Source organism: Etheostoma spectabile, chromosome 3, assembly GCF_008692095.1.
Source record: "Etheostoma spectabile isolate EspeVRDwgs_2016 chromosome 3, UIUC_Espe_1.0, whole genome shotgun sequence".
Classification (NCBI taxonomy): Eukaryota; Metazoa; Chordata; class Actinopteri; order Perciformes; family Percidae; genus Etheostoma; species Etheostoma spectabile.
Window position 1 is genome coordinate 32637306 of NC_045735.1, and position 27730 is coordinate 32665035.

At 47.0% G+C, this 27730-nt stretch overlaps 1 protein-coding gene across 2 annotated transcripts in view; it reads right to left on the reverse strand.

Moving 5' to 3' along the window:
- Nucleotides 1-27730, reverse strand: part of LOC116674256 (RNA-binding protein Musashi homolog 2) — a 381184-nt gene that overhangs the window by 64463 nt on the left and 288991 nt on the right. For both annotated transcript variants that reach the window (XM_032506859.1, XM_032506860.1), the window contains exon 8: nt 23759-23841. In XM_032506859.1, the coding sequence (XP_032362750.1) occupies nt 23759-23841 (83 nt within the window). The remainder of the gene's footprint in view (nt 1-23758; nt 23842-27730) is intronic.

A 27730-nucleotide genomic window follows, 5' to 3' on the forward strand; every position in this document is an offset into this window, starting at 1 on the left:
TTTGTTAAGTACTTAATTCCATATGGGTTCATTCATAGTTTTGATGCCTTCAGTGATAATCTACAATGTAAATAGTCATGAAAATAAAGAAAATGCATTTAATGGGAAGGTGTGTCCAAACTTTTGGCCTTTTCAAGCAAATTCAAGGTCCATTTTAAAGCTTTTTCCAGCACCTTACGCCATTGTACATTACATACCAATATGTTGTGAAAATTATTATTTAGTGTTTTTGTCACATTAAAAGACATAATGCTATAAAAGGTCAAAATTGTTTTTCACAATAAAAGAAGGATCAGCTATTAACCAGCCTGAGTCAATGTAATGGGAGGATTTGAGCCAAATGACATGCAGCTGGGTCATTCTGTGTCAAATCAGACTAAATCCAGCAAAATAAATGCACCCTCTTAATAACAACAACTTGTAATTCCATTTTAACCCAGCAGACTCTGACAGTGCACAAGCACCTGCCTGAAAAATAACCTATGTTAATTTAAAACAATTATTTCATTGTCAAGACATAAATGTATCTCCTGGAATAGAGCAGTGTAAATATATTATTATATGAGGCCAACCTTACAGTGGGCTACTAGCTATGTAGCTAGTAATGTTCACTCAGCGTTTTGTTGTCAAACTTTGTGTAAAGAGAGCGGAGCCGTTAAATCACCGGTTTCAGGTACGTACGGTACCGTCGGGATGGTTTCAAGGTAACAGTAGATAGCTAATAGCAGATAAGCCTGTTGAAAAAATAAATCTAGAGGAAACACTGCAATACTAACATTATTAACACCAAGCAGGGCCGGATTAACAATTTCATGTGCCCTGAATAACAACACTCAAGACCCCCCCCCCCCCGCCCCACAGCAACAATTGCAAAGTTGCTATCATCAAGAGCATATAGCCTATACTTCCATAATAACAAATTAGGCTTCTGCATGGCTTAGTGGAGACGGATGTATTTACAATAGCCTCCGTTTTCTAAAGTACATTCAAGAGGCAGAACAGATGCTCGGAGCGATTTGACTTTTGGCTAACGTAACAGACATGCTGTTGTTGATGCTGACTTTCCTTTAGCATATATTACATTCATTAAAAATTTAACTTTGAATTAAAAGTGTGTTTAAACTTCACCTGGGAAAACTGACTTCACTTTTAGAGACTGGGGGGGGGGGGGGGGCAACTCAGTCATTCCAGTCTTTGGGCTGCCACACTGTGGTGAAGTTGGTTTCATTTTGGACATTGGCAATTAGACACATGTTAAAAATCTAGGGGCGGTAACCCATGAACACCGTGGTGAACACTGTGGTGGACACCGGTGTTCAGGGATTCCATCCAACTGAAGAAGGATTCTTTCTGGTATATGTTATCCCAGAGGACTCCGGGGGTAGTTGCAAGGTACTGAACGGCCCAAAGGGCCCAAAGGGCTTCAGCCTTTACCTCTTGTAGCGGGTGTGGGAGAAGTTTGGAGAAGACATGGAGAATGACTATCGGTCGGCACCAAGGTGCTTCTGGAAAACCGTTCGCCACCTCCGGAGGAGGAAGCGGCAAACTATCCAAGCTGTGTACAGTAAGGATAGGAAGCGTTTGACTTCAACTAAGGGGGTAATAGGGCGCTTGAAGGAACACTTGAGGAACTCCTAAATCCAGCTAATACACCCTCTATGGTAGAGGCAGAGCTGGAAGATGATTGGGAATTGTTGTCGATTTCCCTGGTGGAAGTTGCTGAGGTAGTTAAACAACTCCACAGTGGCAAAGCCCCAGGAATGGATGAAATCTGTCCAGAAATGCTGAAAGCTCTGAGTGAGAGTGTGGAGGGGCTGTCTTGGTTGACACACCTCTTCAACATTGCGCGGAAGTCCGGGACGGTGCCTAAGGAGTGGCAGACCAGGGTGGTGGTTAACTTATTCAAAAAGGGGGACCAGAGAATGTGTGAAATTACAGGGGTATCACACTGCTCAGCCTCAATGGTAAACTTTACTCCAAGGTACTGGAAAGGAGGGTTCGGCCGATAGTCAAACCTTGGGTTGAAGAAGAACAATGTGGATTCCAACAGGGCTGTATTTGTCACCAATCCTCTTTGTAGTATTTATGGACAAGCTATTGAGGTGTAGTCGGGGTTGGGAGGGGTTGCAGTTTGGTGGGCTGGGGATCTCATCGCTGCTCTTTGCAGATGATGTGGTCCTAATGGCATCATCGGCCTGTGACCTTCAGCAACTGGATCAGTTTGGAGCCGAGTGTGAAGCAGCTGGATGAGGACCAGTACCTCTAAATCTGAGGCCATGGTTCTCAGCAGGAAACAGCTAGAATGCCTTCTCCAGGTAGGGAATGAGTTCTTACCCCAAGTGAAGGGGTTTAAATACCTTGGGGTCTTGTTTGCCGTTGAGGGGACAATGGAGCAGGAGATCGCTTGGAGAATCGGCGCAGCGTCAGTTTTCGTCCCTACCCTCACCTATGGCCATGAAGGCTGGGTCATGACCAAAAGATATTCAGGGTACAAGCGGCCAACATTTTCTCCGGGTTTCCTCAGGAGGGTGGCTGGCGTCTCCCTTAGAGATAGAGTGAGAAGCACAGTCATCCATGAGGAGCTCGGAGTAGAGCCGCTGCTCCTTCACGTCAAAGAGCCAGTTGAGGTGGTTCCCGCATCTGGTAAGGATGCCTCCTGGGCAGTGTTCCAGGCACGTCCAGCTGGGAGGAGGCCTCGGGGAAGACTCAGGACTAGGTGGAGGGATTATATCGCCACTTGGCCTGGGAACGCCACGGGATCCTCCAGTAAGAGATGGTTAGGGTAAGGGAAGTTTGGGGTCTCCTGCTGGAGCTGTTCTCCCCCGCGACCTGACACCAGACAATCGGACAAAGATGGATGGATGGATTACATTTTTCACTCTGTTGTTGGTTATTTGACACAGGCCATAACGGACACACATGCCCAGGACCTATACATGCACTAATGGAGATACTGTATGTCAGACTGAGCTGCTTATGACAGGTGACCAGAGCAGTTGGGGGTTTGGTGCCTTGCTCAAGGGCACATTGGCAGTGCCCAGGAGGTGAATTTGCACCTCTCCTGCTACCAGTCTGCACTCTGTACTTGGTCCGCACGGGAACATCGACCCTTCGGATCCCTAGCCAAGACGCTATGGACTGAGCTACAACCACCCTGATTTCAGATTCCAGCCTTGGGACCTTTGATGCATGGCATACCTCTCTCTCCCCCATCTCTAGACTGTCCCCTGTCAAATAAAGGTGAGAATACCAAGAAATAAGAAATCTAAAAACACTGCCACTTCTTTACTGAGTTGGAACTTGGTATTAATGCCTGCGAGGGATGGGATTCCAAGCCTTATTTCTTCGTCTCCCTCTATCTTTTTCTATTACCCCCTCTTTTTGCTGCACTCTTCTGCTGGTGTAAACAGTACATGTAAGTCCCCTGCACGCTTATTTAAAGCAGGCCAGTCAATGAGAGTTGTGGAAGGAAGATGGGGGCTGCAGGGTCTCAGTGGGGAGATATTGACTTAAATACAGAAATTATTGTCAGCACTGTTGAGCTCCCCAAACAATAAAAGCATGTGATGTGCTATCATGTAGAAATCAATAGCAAGCAGGTGTAGGGTTTCTTCCTCCTGTCAAATTATCAGACTAGTTTGGATGACATCAGTTAGATGCTGACTCAGTGAAAATAATTAGACAGGGGGGAAGCTCACATTGACGGCAGAACAGGATTGTGTTTTATTTAATTAAAGGTGCGGGTGTGTTTACAGGCCTGAATTGGTTAATTGGGAGCACCAGGAGAATTCATGAGGGCCGGTGGTCATTACTGGTCCATTGGGTTGTGATAATGGAGCGTGTTTCAACCGAACCAGGAAAGAAAATTTCTCTGCACTCAATTGGTTAGATCAGAGCAACCAATACAACCAATCAGAGCAACGGAGTATGTGACGTATGTTGAATATTTGCTGAATCCCGTGGGAAGGACGGCAAAAAAACCTTTCCGATCGACAAATGCCTTAATCGCAGTTCTGTGTTCTTCTTTTAAAATAATGTGCTGTCAATATCTTCTATTACAAACGTTAGACAATAGCGGAATCTACACTCACCTAAAGGATTATTAGGAACACCATACTAATACTGTGTTTGACCCCCTTTTGCCTTTAGAACTGCCTTAATTCTACGTGTAATTAATTCAACAAGGTGCTGAAAGCATTCTTTAGAAATGTTGTCCAGAGCACGAAGCTCCCGTTCCACCACATCCCAAAGACGCTCTATTGGGTTGAGATCTGGTGACTGTGGGGGGCCATCTTGGAAGATGGCGGCGCGTGCACACGCAGCGACCTCACTCTGTCCCAACCAAACTGTGTTTTGTTCGTTTCTTTGTTCGTTTAAAAAGTGTTTGTCCGAAAGTTTTACATGTTCGTCTCGTCTTACTACGTCGTACTACAAGTACAGCAGGCAGTTTTTACTGGATATCTGCAAAAACAAGGTTTGCAGCGCTCTGAACTTTGCAACAGAGACGCTAAAGGAACTCGGACTACTCCGGTCTGAAATAACACCGGACTCGCCTGCTATTCAACCGCCGGAAAGAAAGCGTCGGAAGCGGTGTGCGAGGAAGCAGAAGAGGGGCAGGCGTGGAGGCGTCCGGGCCAGGCTAGCGGCTAATCCAACTCGCCTAGCCATACCATCCATTCTCCTGGCAAATGTACGATCACTGGACAACAAAATGGATTACATACGACTGCTCAGATCAACAAACCGGACAGTGAGTAACTGCTGTGTGCTCGTCTTCACTGAGACCTGGTTAAATGACAACATTCCGGACTCTGCTGTACAACTGGAGCAGCTAGCATGCTATCGAACAGACAGGGCCATTGTAAAGGGAGGAAAATCACGAGGAGGAGGAATCTGTGTCTACATCCGTGATGAATGGTGCCGGGACACTGTAGTAGTATGCAAACACTGCTCACCACTGGCGGAGTTTATGATCATAAAATGCCGTCCTTTTTACCTGCCAAGGGAAATTACTGTGATTCTGCTAGTCGCAGTATATATCCCGCCTACCAACAATAACAGCGACAGGAACGCGGCTCTTGGTGAACTATACCACGCTGTCAGTGAACAACAGACGGCACACCCAGACGGTTTCACCATCAACACTGGTGATTTTAACCATGCAGATCTTAAAACTGTTATTCCAAAGCTATACCAGCATGTTGACTTTCCAACAAGAGGAGACAACATCCTGGACCTGGTCTACACAACACACAAAGGAGCATACAAAGCCACCCCCCTCCCCCACATTGGACTTTCTGACCATATCACTGTTATGCTAATGCCCGCATACAGACAAAGAGTGAAAGCAAACAAACCGGTTCGCAAACAGGTAAAAGTGTGGCCTGAGGGAGCCTCTGATGCTCTTCAAGACTGCTTTGACACAACAGACTGGGAAATGTTTAAGCAGGCAGCCACTTCCAACAACCGGACAGACGTAGAGGAGTATGCAGACACTGTAACCTCATATATCACCAAGTGCATTGATGATGTGACCCACACAAAAGACATCATCACTCGGGCAAATTGGAAGCCATGGCTGACAGGGGATGTTCTCAAGCTGCTGAGGGCTAGAGACCAGGCCTACAGAGCTGGGGATGAAGCTGGCTTGAGAACAGCGAGAGCCAAACTGTCCCGTGGCATCAAGGTAGCAAAAAAGCAACACACTCACAAGATAACCACCCACTTCAAAGACAGCAGGAACGCACAAAGCCTATGGCAGGGCATTCAGGCCATCACGGACTACAAGCCCGCGCCACAGAGCTGTGAGAGCAACATCCCTCTGCTCAACAATCTGAACCGCTTCTTTGCTCGCTTTGAAGCACAAAACAGCACTTGCCCACAGAAGACCCCTCCCCCTCCACACGAGCAGCCTCTGTGTCTCTCTGCCGATAGCGTAAAGAGGACACTTGCTGCTATCAACACCCGGAAGGCAGCAGGCCCAGACAACATCCCAGGTCGTGCGCTGAAGGACTGCGCTGAGGAGCTTAAGGATGTCTTCACAGACATCTTTAACACTTCCCTGAAGCAAGCCATCGTCCCATCATGCTTCAAAGCTGCCACCATCATACCTGTGCCGAAGAAAACGGCTCCATCCTGCTTCAATGACTACCGCCCCGTGGCACTGACACCCATCATCATGAAGTGCTTCGAGCGGCTTGTCATGTCACACATCAAATCCATTCTCCCCCCCACCCTGGACCCCTTCCAGTTTGCATACCGAGCCAAGCGGTCCACAGAGGATGCAATCTGCTCCACCCTCCACCCAGCCCTCACCCACCTGGATAAAAGAGACTCATATGTGAGATTGCTGTTCATAGACTTCAGTTCTGCATTCAACACCATAATACCACAACAACTCATCTGCAAACTTGACAAACTGGGACTCAGTACCTACCTCTGCAACTGGCTACTGGACTTCCTCTGTCAGAGGCCTCAAGTAGTACAGGTTGGAAATAACATCTCAAACAGCATCACACTGAGCACGGGGGCCCCTCAAGGCTGCGTGCTCAGCCCGCTGCTCTTCACCCTGCTGACGCATGACTGCACTGCAACCTACAGCAACAACCACATGGTGAAATTTGCCGACGACACAACTCTGGTGGGTCTCATTACCAAGGACGACGAGACTCAATACAGGTTGGAGGTCGACCTTCTGACCACATGGTGCAGGGACAACAACCTCCTGCTGAACGTCAGCAAGACTAAAGAGATTGTGGTTGACTTCCGGAGAGGTCACATCCAATACCTACCACTGACCATCGACGGTGCTGTGGTGGAGAGAGTGAGCAGCACCAAATTTCTGGGGGTGCACATCAGTGAAGACCTCTCCTGGACCACCAACACTGCATCACTGGCGAAGAAAGCTCAGCGCCGCCTTTACTTCCTGCAGAAACTCAGGCGAGTAAGTGCTCCACCAGCCATCATGACCACGTTCTATCGAGGCACCATTGAGAGCATCCTCTCCAGCTGTGTTGCTGTGTGGGGCGGAAGCTGCACTGAATACAACAGGAGAGCCCTGCAGCGCATAGTGAACACAGCTGGAAGAATCATTGGTGCTTCACTCCCCTCCCTGAAGGACATTTACACATCCCACCTCACCCGCAAGGCCACCGCAATTGTGAGTGATGCAAGTCACCCCGCTCACAATTTGTTTGACCAACTGCCCTCTGGAAAGAGGTACAGAAGCCTGCGTTCCCGCACCACCAGACTCACAAACAGCTTCATACACCAGGCTGTTAGGAGGCTGAACTCTCTCCCCCCTCTACCAAGAGTTACATAAATATCCTGGACTTTGGACCTAAAATGGCTGCCTTGCCTTGCACTACTCCACTTGCACACATTGCACACTTTTTGTTGTCCTGAAAACACTTGGGAACACATTTCTGCTGCTCTTACATAACCGGCACCACTATGCTACCGCCTGACTTTTGCACATTACATTGACTGTCAACTGTATGCATAATTGCACTTTCTTGACTCAAATTCTGCTGCTCTTATTTTCCTCATTGTACATATCTTCTTATTTTTACTTTTTATACTGTTTACTTGAATGTTATGTTTGTCTGTGGACCAAATTGGTTAAAATGTCTTGTTGTCACCGTGGGATAGAGGGAAACGAAATTTCGATTTCTTTGTATGTTTTGACATGTGAAGAAATTGACAATAAAGCTGACTTTGACTTTGACTTTGATTTTAGTACAGTGAACTCATTGTCATGTTCAAGAAAACAATTTGAAATGATTTGAGCTTTGTGACATGGTGCATTATCCTGCTGGAAGTAGCCATCAGAGGATGGGTACACGGTGGCCATAAAGGGATGGACATGGTCACAAACAATGCTCAAGTAGGCCGTGGCATTTAAACAATGCCCAATTGGCACTAAGGGGCCTAAAGTGTGCCAAGAAAACATCCCCCACATCATTACACCACCACCACCAGCCTGCACAGTGGTAACAAGGCATGATGGATCCATGTTCTCATTCTGTTTACGCCAAATTCTGACTCTACCATCTGAATGTCTCAACAGAAATCGAGACTCATCAGACCAGGCAAAATTTTTTCAGTCTTCAACTGTCCAATTTTGGTGAGCTCTTGCAAACTGTAGCTTCTTTTTCCTATTTGTGGTGGAGATGAGTGGTACCCAGTGGGGTCTTCTGCTGTTGTAGCCCATACGCCTCAAGGTTGTGCATGTTGTGGTTTCACAAATGCTTTGCTGCATTCCTCGGTTGTAACGAGCGGTTATTTCAGTCAAAGCTGCTCTTCTATCAGCTTGAATCAGTTCATAATAATCCTTTAGGTGAGTGTATTCATCTCAATTCTCTAGTGTCTGCCGTCTTTTTTGTAAACAAATTCAACCCAAGCTCTCTTTGGTGACGTGATTGATTATGTTACTGTTAAAGTTATTTTTTTGGGGGGGGTTTTCCCTTTATTTGATAGAGACAGACAGAGATGTGTTAAAGGGGGAGAGAGAGAGACATGCAGCAAAGGGGCCACAGGCCGGATTCGAACCCGGGTCCTCTGCGTCGAGGAGCAAGCCTCTGTACATGGGCACCCACTCAACCCACTGAGCTATCTGGGTGCCCATTATGTTACTGTTGATTATCTATCCATTGTATAAAGCCCACCCTGACAATTTGATTGGTCCAAACAGCTCTGGTTTGAGCAAAATTGCTAAAACTAAAAACTAAACTAAAAATTCAATGAAAGAAGTGTACTGATCATTTATTTTACTTGGAGCCCTGTATGGAACCATCCAGTAGCGGTTTTTGGCATGGGCAATGCAAGCAGCCGCCCAGGGCGGCAGAGGAGGGTGTAGTGGTAGAGACTACACTACCCAAAATGCAATGTAAGGGCTTCCTGTGTTTTTTTCTTTCAGAAAAGAGTTGTTGTTAAACTAACCCATGGCGTCCCTTCTCTTTCATTCATCATACATGGTGTCAGTAAGTGAACAAAAACTTAAAGTCTCCGTACTCAACTCTGCCACAAGCTACGGATTTTTCTCTCAGTGATTAGATACACGAGGAGCAGTTTAGTAGCTAAAACAGGTGCAGAAAACATGCTTGTGAACGCAGAAGAAGCCAGCGGGCCCCTCTGTGTCTGTGAGTGGCCTTATGGGAGATGCACACACGGGGAAGAGAAGAGGAGAAAACAGCGCGACAAATATCACACCCGGGGAGCCATTTAAGTTCTCAAATCCATCTGTCTGGCCATGATGGGTCAGACGTGTTACGGTAAGCGTACCTGACTCATTTCCGTTTCCGGTGCTTGTGTATTGGTAACGTGTTGCGTCTCACGAAATACCAGTTCAATTTGTTAGATTTGTCATTACAGCGGCTAACTGTCCTCTAAACACTTATTCCTATAGTAGTTCTGCCTAAGCACTCACTGTTCTTTACATCTATCAGACTGTTGTTAAATAACATGTTTTTGAACGCTTGGTAGCTAACACTATCGTACTTTAGCTTAGCTGTTAGCACCTTTATCTTAGCAGTTAGCCATGTCATCTCTCTCTCCCTCTCCTACTTCCTCTTTCTTGGTGTGTGAGATATTTAGTTACTCCTCTGCCTCCTTTAGCAGTAATGGTATGTGTAACAAGTGTAGTTTATTTATAGACATGGAGGCGAGGCTTGGTGAGTTAGAAGTCCGGATCTGCACCATGATAGATAAGTCGTTAGTTACTGTAGCTAGCCACCCCACGGTAGTCGGTGAGCAGCCGGGAAAGGGTGACTGGGTGACTGTCCGAAGCAGAAATAAGCTTAAATCGTAGGCTTTTCAAAACTTTAAAAGCCCACGAACCACCACCAGCCTTTTCACGTTTCTAACAGATTTTCCCCAATCAGCGACACACCTGCCTGGTTATCGGCAGCTCCATTTTGAGAAACGTGAAGTTAGCGAAGCCAGCAGCCATAGTTAAGTTCATCCCGGGGGCCAGAGCGGGCAACATTGAGTCTTATTTGAAACTGCTGGCTAAGGATAAACGTAAATACAGTAAGATTGTTGTTCACATTGGCATTAACGACTCCCGGTTACGCCAAACGAAGGTCACTAAGAGTAATGTTGAATCGGTGCGTACATACGCAAAGTCAATGTCGGACACCGTAGTTTTCTCTGGACCCCTGCCAAATCCAACTAGTGATGACATGTATAGCCGCATGTCATCATTTCGCCGCTGGCTATCGAGGTGGTGTCCAGATAATGATGTGGGCTTTGTAGATCACTGGCAGTCTTTCTGGGGAAGACCTGGTCTGATTCGGAGAGACGGCATTCATCCATTCAAGTTTATTAGTGGACCTAATCCTTGACAACCCAGAGTTGGGACCAGGAGGCAGAGTTGCAGTCTAACACACTTCTTTGCTCCTCCATTCCAGGAGTCACCTGGTCAAAACCCCATAGTGACGGTGTCTGCCCCCCAAACATTGAAATTATCTAAATCAAAGGTAAACAGAAAAGAATCTGTGAATGAAACCCTCATAACAATTAAATTAGTGCAAAAGAATAGGAGAATTAAATGTGGACTCTTAAACATCAGGTCTCTCTCTTCTAAAGGTGTACTAGTAAATAAATTAATATCAGATTCCAATATTGATTTATTAAGTCTTACTGAAACCTGGCTGGGTGATGGAGAATATGTTAGTCCAAATGAATCCACCCCCCCCCCCCATCATATTAACACTCACATTCCTCGAGGCACAGGCCGAGGAGGTGGAGTTGCAGCTATCTTAGATTCCAGTTTACTAATCCGCTCTAAACCTAAACTGAATTATAAATCATTTGAAAGTCTTGTTCTTAGTCTTTCACACCCAAGTTGGAAATCACTGCAACCAGTTGTATTTGTTATAGTGTACCGAGCACCTGGTCCATACTCTGAATTCTTATCTGAATTTGCAGAGTTTATGTCAAATTTAGTCCTTAAGTTCTTATTGTAGGGGATTTTAATATTCATGTGGACGATGAGGATGATAGCCTTAGTAATGTGTTTATCTCTCTGTTAGATTCTATTGGCTTCTCTCAAAGTGTTCATAAACCGACTCACCGTTTTAACCACACACTCCATCTTGTTCTGGTATATGGTGTTGAAATTGAACATTTAATAGTGTTCCCACAGAATCCCTTTTTATCTGACCACTGTTTGATAACTTTTGAGTTTATACTGCTGAGCTACACGTCATTAGGCAAAAACATATATACAAGATGTCAATCTGATAGTGCTGTAGCTAAATTTAAGGATGTGATTCCATCAGCTTTTAATTCATTACCAAGTCCCAAAGTAACGGAGGACTCCTATGTTAATTTCAGTCCCTCCCAAATCGATAATTTTGTTGATAGTGCAGCAGGCTTGCTGCAAATGACACTCGACTCTGTTGCCCCTCTAAAAAAGAAGATAATAAAACCAAGACGGTTAGCTCCATGGTATAACACTGAAACTTGCAAATTAAAGAAAATATCAGAGAAACTTGAGAAGATTTGGCGTTCCACCAAACTGGAAAATTCTTGTTTAATTTGGCAAGATGGTCTTAAAACTTATAGAAAGGCCCTCCATAATGCCAGAACAGCGTACAACTTGTCATTAATAGAGGAAAATAGCAACAAACCCAGGTTTCTTTTCAGCACTGTAGCCAGGCTAACGGAAGATCACAGCTCTACTGAGCTAAGTATTCCCATAGCTCTTAGTAGTAACGACTTTGAGATTCTTCAATGATAAAATTATAACTATTAGAAGCAAAATTCACCAAGACTTGCCTTTAACTGGCAGTGACTTATCTCTTAACTCAGGAACCTTAGAAACATCTGTAAAACCATATATATGTTTAGACTGCTTTGCTTCACTTGATCTTTATCAATTTAATTCAATTTTCTTCATCTAAACCAACAACCTGACTCATAGACCCCGACCCCGACTAGGCTACTTAAAGAATTTTTACCCTCAGTCAACACTTCTCTACTACATATAACCAATCTGTCTTTATTAACTGGCTATGTACCACAGTACTTTAAAGTAGCTGGAATTAAACTTCTTCTGAAAAAGCCCAATCTTTATCCGGATGTTTTAGCCAACTATAGACCTATATCCAACCTTCCATTTCTCTCTAAGATTCTTGAGAAAGCAGTCGTCAAACAGCTGTGTAATTTTCTGCATAGCAACAGCTTATTTGAGGATTTTCAGTCATGATTTAGAGTTCATCATAGCACAGAGAAAGCACTTGTGAAAATTACTAATGACCTCCTTATTGCATCAGACAAAGGACTTATCTCTGTACTTGTGTTATTAGATCTTAGTGCTGCATTTGATTCCATTGACCATCATATCCTATTACAGAGATTGGAACATTTAATTGGCATTAAAGGAACTGCTCTAAGCTGGTTTAAGTCTTATTTATCAGATCGATCTCAGTTTGTTCATGTTAACGATGAATCCTCCATTCACGCCAAAGTTAGTCATGGAGTCCCACAAGGATCTGTGTTCTGTCTAACCCTGTTCACTTTATATATGCTTCCTTTAGGCTATATTATTAGAAAACACTCCATACATTGCTAAGCAGATGATACTCAATTATATCTATCAATCAAGCCGGATGAAACTAATCAGTTAGCTAAACTTCAAATGTGCCTTCAGGATATTAAAACCTGGATGACCTGTAATTTTCTAATGTTAAACTCAGATAAAACTGCAGTTATTGTTCTGGGGCCCAAGCACCTCCGTGACACATTATCCAAAGATATAGTTACTCTGGATGGCATCACCCTGGCCTCCAGCACCACTGTGAAGAATCTTGGAGTTATCTTTGATCAGGGCATGTCGTTTGATTCCCACATAAAGCAAATTTCAAGGATCACCTTTTTTCACCTACGTAATATTGCAAAAATCAGGAATATCCTGTCTAAAAATTATGCTGAAAAACTAGTCCATGAATTTTTTACTTCTAGGCTGGATTACTACAATTCTTTATTATCAGGCTGCTTGAAAAAGTCCATAAAGATTCTTCAGCTGATCCAGAATGCTGCAGCACGTGTTCTGACAGGAACCAGGAAAAGATCACATCTCTCCTGTTTTAGCTTCTCTGCATTGGCTTCCTGTAAAATCAAGAATAGAATTTAAAATCCTTCTTCTCACCTACGAAGCTCTTCCTGGTCAGGCACCATCTCATTTTAAAGAGCTTGTAGTACCTTACTACCCCACCAGAGTACTGCACTCCCAGAATACAAGGTTACTTGTGGTTCCTGGAGTCTCTAAAAGTAGAATGGGAGCCAGAGCGTTCAGCTATCAGGCTCCTCTCCTGTGGAACCAGGTTCCAGTTTGTGTTCAGGAGGCAGACACCGCCTCCACATTTAAGAGTAGGCTTAAGTCTTTCCTCTTTGATAAAGCTTATAGTTAGGGCCGGCTCAGGAGAGTCCTGAACCCTTGATTACGCCGCTATAGGCCTAGACTGCTGGGGGACTTCCCATGATGCACTGAGCACCTCTGTCTTCCTCCTTTTCTTCATCTGTAAGCAACCTCATCCCATTAATGCACGTTACTAACTTGACTTCTTCCTTTTCCCGGAGTCTTGTCCTCTCTTGCCCCTCTCCTCTCTCCTCCCATTGCTTCCTGCAGGTGGTTCTGGCCCTGGAGCTGTGCAGTCTGGATCTGTGGTTGGAGTCACCTGCTGCCTCCATGTTCCTGCTTGACACCCTCTGCTACAATTCTCCGTGTCTATCTCTGTCTGTCTGTCTGTCTGTCTGTCTGTCTGTCTGTCTGTCTGTCTGTTTCTCTCACCGCCAACCTGTCAAGGTAGATGACCGCCCACCCTGAGCCATGGTTCTGCTTGAGGTGTCGGCCTCTTAAAAGGAAGTTTTTCCTTGTCTCTGTCGCCTAGTGCTTGCTCTTGGTGGGAATTGTTGGGCTTCTGTAAATAACATCACAGAGTACGGTCTAGACCTGCTCTTTATGAAAAGCGCAATGAGATAACTGTTGTTGTGATTTAGCGCTATATAAATAAAATTGAATTGAATTGAACTGATTTTGTACCACATCAGGATTAAAGGACAAACCCAACAACTATCAAGTGAATTCACTCCTATATACACCTAGATGCAGCAGATGATATTTTGGGAGTTTTGCCATTGACTGACGAAAATAAAAAAATAAATATGATGCTGTTAAAACTGCATTTGAACAACACTGTGTGGGCAAACACGATGTTATTTTTGAAAGAGACAGGTTTTAACATGAGATGTCAGCTAGAGAGTGCAGAAGCGTTCATTAAATCAGTGCGCATGTTAACAGATCATTGCAGCTCTGGAGTTCTTAAAGAATAACTCATAAGAGATTGAATTGTGGTTGGAATAAAAGACAAGAGGTTGTCAGAACAGCTACAAATGGACTCAGAATTAACACTAGCAAAGGTAATATAAAAAGTGAGACAAAGCGAGACTATTATGAGACAACAGACAATACTGCACAACAATGCAGTGGGAGGAGATCCCAAAATGAATGTGGACGCCATTAAAACACACATAAAAAAAGAAAAAAAGTTTTAGTACATAGGACAGAAGATAAAAAAAGGCCAAAGATCAGATGCTCACAGTGAAAAGGATTCTGGCCGATGTGGAAAAGGACGCAAACATGCATGAAAAGACTGTCCAGCTAAAGACGTGGAATGTTGAAAGTGTCACAAAAAAGGACATTGTGCAGTAGCCTGCCATGGCGGTCAGCCTGTACACACTGTCACACAAGACGCAACAGACAGTGACGTGCAGGACTATGCATTCCTTGGTTGAGTTAATTCACAAAATACAGCGCCATGGATGGAAAAAGTTTATCTGAATGGAGAAGCCATTCATTTCAAGCTTGACACGGGAGCAGATGTCACATTCATACCAGAAAGTGTCTTCAAACCAGAGCGAGATGATAAGCTGGGAAGACAACTTAAAAGACTGTTTGGATTGGGTCACAATCCACTGAATGTAAAAGGCTGCTTTCAGAGCAAAATGATGGCAAAGGGGCGCACTTATCAAGATGTGTATGTTGTGACAGGACTGACACAATCACTATTGGGCTTACCAGCAATAGTGCCAATGGGACTTATACACAGGGTTGATGAAGGGACTGTGACACAGGCTAAGACTGACTTTAAGGCAGCTTATCCAGCTGTGTTTCAAGGGCTTGGTAAATTGAAAGAGCTGTGCCACATTGAGCTGGAACATGGGGCTACACCCAGACGAGTTCCTCTACCCTTGAGAGAAAAAGTGTGTGAGGAACTAACTAGAATGGAAAACATGGGTGTCATCTCAAAAGTCACTGAACCAACAGCCTGGTGTTCAGGGATGGTGGTTGTTCCAAAACCTTTGAAAGACAAGCTCAGGATCTGTGAGGATCTCACACCATTCAATACAGCTGTGAAGAGAGAACTTCACATTCTACCGGCTGTTGACCAAACGTTTGGATTGATGTTGGATGAAAAAGTGTTCACAAAACTGGATGCTCGATCAAGCAAATTCCCATAACACCAGAGTCACGACCCCTCGCAACCTTCATCACTCCTTTTGGTAGATACCTCTACAACCGACTCCCCTTCGGTTTCGCATCGGCTCCGGAACACTTTCAAAGACGGATGTTGCAGATGTTTGAGAGTTTTAAGGGCGCGGTATGTCATGCAGATGATGTGTTGGTGGATGGACGGAACAGACATGACCATGACCAACAACTACATCATGTGCTCCAGAAAATACAGGTTGAAGGCCTCAATCTAAATGAGAAGTGCAAGTCCGCTAAAGAGCGCATCATTTTTGACGGTCACATAATAACGGCAAAAGACACTGAACCAGATCCAAATAAAGATAAAGCGTTCCAACAGATGCCAGAGCCAACATGCGTGGAAGATGTCCAACGCATAATAGGCATGGCAAACTATCTGGCCAAGTTTGTGCCACAGTTAGCCACCTTCACCACACCACTAAAATACCTACTGAGAGAGAAAAATGTGCGGGTCTGGGGTGTACCTCAACAGAGAGCTTTTCAAAAGCTGAAAGAAGAACTGAGCTAAAAAAAACACTTGCTCAGTATTCAAACACGGCAGAAACAAGCAGCAGATGCATCAGCGTACGGAATAGGGGCTGTTTTCACTCATACATACACCTCAAGAGGGCTGACAGATACAGAGAAACACATGTGCAGATTGGGAAAGAGGCTCTAGCAGTGACATGGGCGTGTGAAAGACTAAACTCTTATGCACAGGGTCTGCACTTAACACTGCTAACAGACCATAAATCCCTTGTTCCACTGTTGAGCACCAGAGATGTGGATGATCTGTCACCCAGGGTTCCATCTGAGACTCTTGAGATATGACTATGACATTGTCCATATCCCAGGTAAAAGCCATATCACTGCAGACACATTGTCAAGAGCTCCACTGAGAGACAAGCCGTCCTCTGACGACCTACATCTGGAGAAAGAGGTCCAGTTGTTTGTGGATGCTGTTGTGTCTTCCTCCCTACTACAGACAAGTGGTTGGAGGAAATCAAACAAATGCAAAAAACAGATGAAACATGCAAAACAGTGGCACACTACTGTCTAACAGAGTGGCCAGAGAAACGTGGATTGAGACTAGACGTAGCCCCCTACTGGCAGGTCAGAATGGAGCTGCATCTTGCAGGAGACTCATTATACCTCAGGTATTCAGAGGGGACATATTGAATAAACTCTATGAAGGTCATCAAGGCATCTATAAGCCAGAGCCCAGGAATCAGTATGGTGGCCAGGTATCTCTGCCCAGATTCGAGAGACAGTGGAAAAATGTGAAATATGCCAAAGACACAGAACACAGTACAGAGAGCCACTAATCCAAACCGCAGTCCCTGAGCGGCTATGGCAAAAGGTGGGGATGGATTTGTTTGAGTTGTCAAAAAAGACGTACTTGCTTATTGTGGACTACATTTCTTGTTACATTGAGGTAGCGGAGCTGAGGGTCACATCAGCTGAGGCAACCATTTGAGCTGGGAAGGAGGCATTCGCTCGTCAAGGATCCAGAGACTGTATTATTTGACAACGGCCACAGTTCTTGTCAGAGACATTCCGAACATTTGCAAAAAAAAGTGGCTTCACCCACATAACAAGCAGTCCTTGTTACCCACAAGCAAATGGCGAGGCAGAACATGCTGTCTGGACGCTTAAGGGCCTTTGGAAAACAGACACCGACCATGTCAGAGCGTTACTGGCTTACAGAGCCACACCATTGGAGCATGGATTCTTACCAGCGCAGTTACTATGGAGAAACCTGCGCACATCACTATCCCAGCCTTCAAGTAAACTGGATCCTAACTGGCCTGAGTTACAAGCTTTTTGCAGGAAGGATGAGGAAAGGAGGCGTAGGCAAGCTACACACTACAACCTCCACCACCGTTCCAGAACACTTCCAGAGCTTACCTCTGGACAGAAAGTGTGGCTTACCACAGAGGAAACTCTAGGGACTGTGTTGAGAACTGGCAGGCAGGCAGAGTTTCAAAGGTTCCTGAGGGACTTGATTTATGAGTTAAATGTTCATGCAATATTGTTCCTAAGTGTTTAAATAAATAAAATAATTAAGTAATGGAAAAAAAACTTACACAGTTAAGTTAAAACTATGGCTTATGTTTAAAAGCCTATTGCTGGACTAAAAAGAGGAGGTGTAGCGGTAGAGATTACAGTACCCACAATGCAATGTAAGGGCTTCCCGGGTTTTTCGATCAGAAAAGAGTTGTTGTTGTCATGGTTGGGGTCCAGCTGGCCGTGAGTATTGTTTTTCTTCCTTTCCCTGCATTTTTCTTCTGTCTTGTTTTGTTTTGTTTCTCACTCTTCCTTCCCCTCGCCTGTCCGAAGCCAGCTGATTACCAACACCTGCCGTCAGTCTGCCAGCAGCAATCATCTCCTCCACACCTGCCTGTCATCACCTGCTCCCGCCAAGCACACCTGCCTGCCATCTTCATCAGCCACAGTATTTCAACCCCGGCCCTGCTCTCACTCTTCACCTGATCGTTGCTTCAGCTACAGTGGTGAAACTACGTTCGCTTAAACCTCCTGAGTTTTCCCCAGTGCTTTTCCCTGTGCTAATTCTATGTGCTCACCTCACCTGTGCTTGTCTTTCAGTCATCCTTCCCTCCGGTCAGCTGGCTTCGGACCCCGGACCCTCTCCCTCGGCGCCCCCTCTTCATCCCGGCTTTTGTACCAGCATCTGCGCCAGCCTTCACTCCTCTCATCCGTGTCTCCTCGTGTCTCCTCGTGTCTGCATCTTCCCCCTCCTCTCCAGCCTTGGCTCCTCGGTCCCCCGACGCCTCCTCGGCCCCGGTTACCCCTCCAGTCCTCCGCTCCAGTATCCACGTCTGCCTCCTCACTCCCTCTCTCTCTCTCTCCCTCTCTCTCCCCTGGTTCCGCAATAAACGTGTTCTGTGTGAGCTGTGCTTTTGAGTCCACCTTTCTGTCCCGTAACAGAAACGATCAGGTCAACATGGACTCAGCCGGCTCACCCCAACCTCCCGACCCTTCGCCTTCCTCCAGGGACCTGTCGTATGCCGTCGCCTCCCAGGGGACGCTCCTCGGCCAACACGCCTCCGCGCTTGCAGCTGTCGCCGAGACCCTTCGCGCTCTGACCGAGGAGGTCCACCGTTTGGGTAGGCTGCTCCCGCCTCCGGGCGATGCTCTCCCTTCTGCCAATATCACTCCGCCTGATCCTCACGTTCACACCCCCCCAGGTAATTCGGCTCCGTCACCCCCCTTAGAGACACCTGTATCCACACCTGACAAATTTTCCGGGGTTATGGGTACGTGCGAGGGGTTCCTAGTACAGTGTTCCCTTGTGTTTGACAGACAGCCATTAACTTTCCGCTCCGACGAGGCTAGGGTGTGTTACGTGGCCGGCTTACTCCGCGACCGCGCTCTCTCCTGGTACACCGCCGTGAGACAGGGCAGGCCCGATCTCCTCTCCTCATTTCCTGCTTTCGAGGAGGAGATGAGGAGAGTGTTTGATCACACCGTGCGGGGCCTAGAGAGAAGTTCTCGCCTTTTGTCTCTCCGGCAGGGGGACCGTAGTGTCGCGGAGTATTCCATTGATTTCCGCATCCTGGCCGCCGACTCGGGGTGGAACAACCAGGCCCTCCGCAGCACGTTCCTGGCAGGCCTCAGTGACCGACTTAAGGACCTGTTGGCCACCAGGGACGAGCCGGGGGACCTGGACAGTCTGGTCAGTGCAGCCATTGATCTGGACAACCGTATCCGGGAGAGGGAGAGAGAGAGCGCAACACGCGCGGCTCAACCTCTGCCCGGTCCAATCTGCCTCCGCCCAGGGTCTCTGTTCCCTCGCCGTCCCAGCCCCGTCCCGTTGCTCCTCCGCCCTTGCCCGTCGTCCCGCCTGCTGCCGAGCCTATGCAGCTAGGCAAGGCCCGCCTGTCCCCAGAGGAACGTGAGCGGCGCCGCCGAGCCGGTCTTTGCTTGTATTGCGGCGTTTCCGGTCACTTCCTCTCTGCCTGTCCCATTCGGCCAAAAGAGCCGGCTCGCCAGTAGCGGTGGGAGCTCTGGCGGGCCGAACCTCACCCACAAAACGCGTTTTACTCGAGGTCTCCCTGTCCTGGGGGGACGTTACCGTCCCTTTGGGGGCGCTCGTCGACTCAGGTGCCGACGAGAGCTTACTCGACATCGACCTCGCTCGGCAGTTAGGCATACCTCACATCCCTCTTGACACCCCCCTCCGCGCCTCTAGTCTTAATGGTCAACACCTCGCCACCATCACACACCGCACTCCCCCGCTCTCGCTCCTCACCTCGGGTAACCATTTTGAGTCACTGTCCCTCCACCTTATCTCCTCCCCTCCGACTCCCATCGTTCTCGGTCTCCCCTGGCTCGCCGCGCACGACCCCAACGTGGACTGGGCGCGGGGAAAAATCAGAAATTGGAGCACTGCATGTCATTCTTCCTGTTTGTTGTCGGCACCCGCACCCGGTAGTCAGTCAGCAGCTAGCAAGCCCCCTGATCCTCCTGACCTGTCCTTGGTTCCTGCTACCACGAATACCACGACCTGGCCTTGGTGTTCAGCAGGGACCAGGCCATGTCCTTACCCCCCCACCGTCCCTATGACTGCTCCATAGCCCTCCTCCCGGATGCCCCCCTGCCTTCGGGCCGCTTGTTTAAATTATCTGGTCCGGAGAGAGAGGCTATGGAGCAGTACATCAAGGAGTCGCTCGCCGCGGGTATTATCCGACCGTCATCATCGCCGCTTGGAGCTGGCTTCTTCTTCGTGGCCAAAAAAGAAGGCACCCTCCGTCCTTGCATAGACTACCGGGGGCTCAACGCCATCACCATACGCAATAAGTACCCATTACCCCTGATGGATTCTGTACACGATTCCCTCTCCCGGTCCACCATATTTACTAAATTAGACCTTAGGAACGCCTATCATTTGGTCCGGATCCGGGAGGGGGATGAGTGGAAAACCGCGTTTAATACCCCCCTAGGCCATTACGAATACCTAGTCATGCCTTTTGGGCTCACTAACGCCCCCGCTGTCTTCCAAGCCCTGGTCAATGATGTGCTACGCGACTTTCTGCACCGGTTTGTGTTTGTTTACCTTGACGATATTCTGATTTTTTCCCGCGACCCAGTCCAACACACAGAACACGTCCGGTTGGTGCTGCAGCGGCTTCTGGAGAACAGACTGTACGTCAAGGCTGAAAAATGTGAGTTTAGTGTCCCTTCTGTCCACTTCTTGGGTTTTGTTATTGAGAGTGGTAGGCTGAGAGCCGATCCCGCTAAAGTTAAAGCCGTTGTAGACTGGCCCGTTCCCACTACTATGAAACAGCTACAACGTTTCCTGGGGTTTGCCAATTTCTATAGACGGTTCATCCGCAATTATAGTACTGTGGCTGCCCCGCTCACCCGTCTCACCTCGCCTTCTGTCCCCTTCGTCTGGTCTCCAGAGGCCGCTGCAGCCTTCTCCCGTCTCAAGTCCCTGTTTACCTCTGCCCCTATCCTTACTAATCCCGACCCTTCCCTTCAATTCGTGGTGGAGGTGGACGCCTCGGATGCCGGGGTGGGGGCCACCCTGTCTCAACGTTCTCCTGTCGACCAGAAACTCCACCCCTGCGCCTTCCTTTCCAAACGCCTCACCCCCACTGAACAGAACTACGGCGTGGGGGACCGGGAGCTGTTAGCAGTCAAGCTGGCTCTGGAGGAATGGCGGCACTGGCTGGAGGGTGCCCAACTGCCGTTCCTTGTATGGACTGACCACAAGAACTTGTCGTATATACAAACCGCCCAGAGACTCAACCCCCGCCAGGCTAGGTGGGCCCTGTTTTTCAACCGTTTCAACTTCACTCTGTCTTATCGTCCAGGCTCCCGCAACACCAAACCCGACGCCCTGTCCCGTAGCCTCTCCCCCGATGACCCGGAAGGAGCGCCCGACTTCATCCTCCCTCGCTCCTGCTTGGTAGCCTCCCTGGCCTGGGACGTGGAAGCTGCCGTTCGCCGAGCCCAGTCCACCGACCCCGACCCTGGTACCGGTCCCGCCGGTCGCCTCTACGTGCCCGTTCCCAGGTCCTGCAGTGGGCACACGCCTCGCGCTTCAGCTGTCATCCCAGCGCCGCGAGGACTCTGTTTCTTCTCCGCCAGCGATTCTGGTGGGACTCGGCGGAGAGGGACTGCCGAGATTTCGTGGCTGCCTGTGAGGTGTGTGCCCGCGCCAAGCCATCCCATCGTCCGCCAGCCGGTCTGCTCCGTCCGCTCCCCGTCCCCGGTCGGCCCTGGTCCCACATCGCCCTGGACTTCGTCACCGGACTGCCTGCCTCACAAGGTAACACCGTTATCATGACTGTGGTGGACCGTTTCTCCAAATCCGTTCATTTTATTCCCCTGCCCAAGCTACCCTCAGCACTGGAAACAGCCAACCTGATGGTCCACCACGTATTCCGGCTCCACGGCATCCCCCTGGACATCGTCTCCGACCGGGGACCCCAGTTCACATCGCAGGTATGGAAAGCCTTCTGTCGGGCCCTGGGAGCCACTGCCAGCCTGTCATCCGGCTACCACCCCCAGACCAACGGGCAGACCGAGCGGGCCAACCAGGACTTGGGAGCGGCTCTCCAATGTGTGGCGTACCGTGTCCCCTCCTTGTGGAGTCAACACCTTCCCTGGATTGAGTACGCACACAACTCACTGCCCAGCGCTGCCACAGGGATGTCCCCCTTCTTGTGTGCCCTGGGATATCAGCCCCCGCTTTTCCCGGCTCTGGAAGAAGAAATTGCCATTCCTTCGGTGCAGGTCCATCTTCGTCGGTGCCGACGGGTTTGGAGAGAGGCCAGGGCCACCCTCCAACGGACGGCGTCACGCAACAAGCGCCTGGCCGATAGCCACCGACGACCTGCCCCTGCTTACCGGCCCGGACAAAGGGTATGGTTGTCCTCCCAAGACCTCCCTCTGCAAACCTCTTCCAGGAAACTCATGCCCCGGTTCGTGGGACCCTACGAGGTGGAATCCGTCCCGAACCCCACGACAGTGAAACTCAAGTTGCCTCCCCACCTGAAGATCCACCCCGTGTTTCATGTGTCCCGGGTCAAGCCGGTGCCCACCGGCTCCTTCTCCATCCCTGTGGCAGCTCCTCCTCCACCTCCGCGACTCATCGACGGCCATCCGGCCTACACGGTACGCCGCCTGCTGGACGTGCGACGTAGGGGCCGGGCTACCGCTACCTAGTGGACTGGGCCGGCTACGGTCCGGAGGAACGGTCCTGGGTCCCGACCAGCCAGATCCTGGACAAATCACTCCTGCAGGACTTCTACAGGGCCCACCCGGACAAGCCTGGTGGTCCGCCTGGGGGCGTCCGTTGAGGAGGGGGTACTGTCATGGTTGGGGTCCAGCTGGCCGTGAGTATTGTTTTTCTTCCTTTCCCTGCATTTTTCTTCTGTCTTGTTTTGTTTCTCCCTCTTCCTCCCCCTCGCCTGTCCGAAGCCAGCTGATTACCAACACCTGCCGTCAGTCTGCCAGCAGCAATCATCTCCTCCACACCTGCCTGTCATCACCTGCTCCCGCCAAGCACACCTGCCTGCCATCTTCATCAGCCACAGTATTTCAACCCCGGCCCTGCTCTCACTCTTCACCTGATCGTTGCTTTAGCTACAGTGGTGAAACTACGTTCGCTTAAACCTCCTGAGTTTTCCCCAGTGCTTTTCCCTGTGCTAATTCTATGTGCTCAGAAACCACCAAGACAACGTTCTGGGCTGAAAAAAATTAAAACAAACAAAACACTGGATAATACTTTGAGCACATAAGCTGTAGTTTGGGAGCAGATACACTAGCATGGGACCTTCTGTTGGGCCCCCATGTTCACTGTGATCTTTTTTTATCTCTTACCATGACAAACCTTCAGTCATGGCCAACCATTCCAGTCTAATTTGCAGAGCATCCTGGCGTGGAAAGTGGACAAGGGGGCAGAGGTTGGGCCAGGTTGTTCTGCCCTTTTATGTGCTTCGGCATCACACACAATTTCAACACACAATTTCATGGTTAGTGATCAGTTGCACAGAACAGACAGCTGACCTCTACTTCTTTTATCCCTTTAGCATCACACTGTGTGTGTGTGTGTGTGTGTGTGCGCATTAGTTTCCATCATGGCTGGTCCAGTATCAGTTTCCACCATCACTTTCATTGCTACACTGAGAAAAATCAAATATGAATCCAGATCTATGTCAGACCTTCTGAAATGCAATGGAGCCCACTCACCATTTTATTATTGATTTCATGAAAATGGATCTCGCAGACTTTCTCCACCACATCCTCAATTTCAAATGTCACAAAGCCAAAACCTGCAAAGGATACAGATGGGTAGAGAAAATAATGGCAAGAGGAGAGAAAGAGGAGGCAAGAAATAGAAAAGGATGGAGAAGAAGGGACACTTGGTCAGATTTCCACAAAAGCATTATCCGTTTCAGCTAAAAACACTCATTTCTATTGATTAAGAGGTGGAGATGAAGCCTTTCACCTCACACAAAGCTTCCTCAGGCTCACTTAGCTTTATAGACCTGGTGCAACAAATGTGCCGTGTGGTAATCAAAATGATACACATGTCAAAATTGGACAAGCAGAATAAAGTATAGAGTCCAAAAAAGGTCTTAGACTGGCCAGTATAATGTGCTTGCTTTATTATCATTTCGGTAGAAAATTTAACCGGTTTGGGCTTGATCTAATGGCAGAATATTATTATCATTATTACATGGGATAAGCTTCCAAACCAACAATCAGTGCATGTCAGTAGTACAGGGTAATAAAATAGTTCACTAGCCTTAGTTAATCATTTTCATATCACACAGGGACAATTTAGAATCAACAGAAATGTACGTACAATGTGCATACATACATACACACTTGCTTTTGGGGAAATTGTTTGTCTCTGTAAATTATAAAGTCTGGTCTATACATACTCTATCTGTGAAGTGTCTTAAGATAACGTTATGATTTGACACTACAAAAATTTAATTGAAAAAATAGCAAATAGCTAGCTCACAAACAAGACAAACAGAAAGAGACACAGACAAACACACATACAAACAAACAAACAAGGGAGACCGGCATAAGACAAAAAGGGACCAAACACACACACAGCTAGAAGTGAGAAGGCTGTTATATTACAAGTCTGCTATATTAATGTCCTAAATGTCAAGTACAGAACCTTAAAGGTTGTACTTTTTTCCTTTATTTTCCTGACTATAAAATGTGTGTACATGTTTGTAAAATGTCTGTACATGTAAGTGTTATTTTTTTGTGATCAAATTTTTCTTAAAAAAAATAGACAAAAGTGCAAAACATTAGTCTAATGATGACAATATGTAGGAAAGTACACTACACACACCGAAGAAGGCCCAGTGCACCTTTACCACAATCCTTCTTTGCAATCAAATGTTTTCACACCAAAACAAAGAGGAAATACAGTCCCTGACAAAGTCTTGTCGCTTATCTATTTTGTAGAAACACCTGCTATTAACCGGACTTTTAATTAATCAATTGGTGTAAGAAATGGCTCATATGAAAAGCTAAAACCCTCCCAAAGGATGTTCAATGCACTGAAATAAATTAGTTTCACTAAAAAAAGATTTATTATTTAAACAAGACAGGTCAAATTTTGGCAAGACAAAAGCTTTGTCACCTATACATAAATTGAACAAATTTACTACAAATACTAAAATATGTCAGCAAATTAAATAGTGGTGCTGTGAGATTCAAATTTAATATCTTGTATGACTTCCATGAGCTTGAAGGACTGCATCCATGCGGTTTGGCAAGGATTCATACAATGTATTGATGAAGTCATCAGGAATAGCTAGGAAAGCAGTCTTGCATGCCTCCCAGAGTTCATCAATATTCTTTGGTTTGGTCTTCCATGCTTCCTCTTTCATCCTACCCCACGTATGCTCAATGATGTTCATGTCTGGTGACTGGGCCGGCCAATCCTGGAGCATCTTGATCTTCTTCGCCTTGAGGAACTTTGAAGTGGAGATGGAAGTATGCGATGGAGCACCATCCTGCAGGAGAATTTGGCCTCTTTTATGGTTGGGAATATAAGAGGTAGCTAAGATTTCTTGGTATTTGAGACTACTGATGTTGCCTTCCACCCTGCAGATCTCTCGCACACCCCCATACTGGATGTAACCCCAGAGCATGATTTTTCCGCCACCAAACTTCACTGTTTTCTGGGTGAATCTTGGATCCATGCGGGCTCCAGTAGGTCTCCTGCAATATTTGCGGCAACTGTGGTGTAATTCAAAAGAAGATTCATCTGAAAAATCCACTTTCTTCCACTTTTCCAGCATCCATCCTTTTAGCAGGCTGTGGGCCTTGGCAAATGCCACACGGTTTTTCAATTGTCTTTTGTTTAGTGCTGGCTTCTGGGCACTGATTCGACCATGGAGGCCATTTTGAGACAGAATCCGACAAACCGTTGTGGTTGACACAGGGACTTCAGGGGACCAGGTCTGGTGGAGCTCTGCTGCAGTGGAAAATGGGCTGGCCTTGGATTTTTGAGCCAACAAACGGTCCTCTTGAGCAGTTGTCTCGCGGGGTCTGCCTGACCTGGGCTTGTCAAAAACGTCTCCAGTGTCTTCAAATGTTTTTTTAATCCTCTGTAATTGACGCTGAGACACATTGAAGGTGTCTGCCACATCAGCAGTGGATCTGGTCTACAGCCTCTTGATAATCAAAACTTTAGTCTCAGGGTGAATCTTAGGCATGTTTGCAGATGTCTAGTTGCAGTTGATGTGAAGGTCTAGTGTACTGGGGTTGTTTTTATCTACAGCATGGATTTCAAGGATTCAGCAATGCTGAGCCAAGTGTCCAAAATCTTTCCTGGTGCTTCATTTATTTGAGCCGTGGAGAGCTCCATATATAAGTCATCCAAAAAGGAAAAAGGCATGACATAGACAAGTCATGAGGTTGTTTCCAATGAGTTGCTATCATTCTCTCGGCTGCTGTAAGTCCAGCAAAAACATCACATTTTTGAGTTTTAGAGAGCTGAGGGGCTGAACAATCATTCAGAAGGTACAGATACAGTATCATTAATCAGGGCAGATATTTTGGATGCAATATTGTTCCAGAACTGACCAACAGGAAAGCAATCCTAGATCATGTGAAGATATGTACCTTGAGCTTTTACATGTACAGTACGTGTTATTCAGTGTACCAACCTGCTGTAATAGCAGCAATCGGCAGAATTACTACTATTGCTCACACTTATTATTCTTCATCTTCCGCCACATTTTTGTCCCACTACTAGTCACGGAGCGTTGCCAACACGTGCACACAAAATACATCAAAACGTGTGTAGTGGGATCGGGAATGGTGGGCTATCCGTTTTCAAAGAGATTTCCCGTGCAGTTTTCACGAACTCGTCAAAAAATGGCGCAATATTTCTTATAGACTTTAATGGGAAATCTTCTGGAAATCGCTCAACATGACACCTCTTTGGGGCCATGCTGTATCAGCATACTTTAATGTAGAAACATAATTAAAAGTTTAAACGGAAGACAAGACTGGCGTTTATTGGGCTTTCTCTTGTCTCTTTTTTGGGGTTTCTCCTAAATCACAGTTTACGTATTGTTCAGTTTTCTCAGACCGTTTTAATTCTTCATACATAATGGTTGTTCACAATATAGGAAATCTTGTGCCGGTCGCAGCCATGTAACTATGGAATCCATCAGACTTAGGCTGAATCCCATTCCTTCCCCTTACCCCTACCCCTTACCCCTTCCCCTAGCTTTTGCGCGTTCACGCGGGACCTAGTGCTGGTCCAATACGTATTACGAGCTAGGGGTAGGGGATAGACCAAGGGCTGTATAGCCCTTGAAACCTAGTGTGGATGCGACCTCACTAGAAAACACACAGGCATCAATGGCTGCCCGTCGACCAGAGAGACACATAAATGTAAGTACTTTCGGCTTAAATAATTGATTAAAAAGTTACGACAGTCTTGTTTTGTGGTCTATGCAGTCCTGTACATGTGTACTTGCTATATATATATATATTAACGGTCTACGATACATCGCTACGTGCTTCACATATAACGCCCTGTATCACACAGGAGGACACAGCAGCTGATCCTGTTTGGGGCTGAAAACGCAGACGTCTCCTAATTCATATGTTCATGTTGTACCCATTCATTATTGCATTGGTAGCAATTAGTAGTTCATGCACTTGTATATTGTT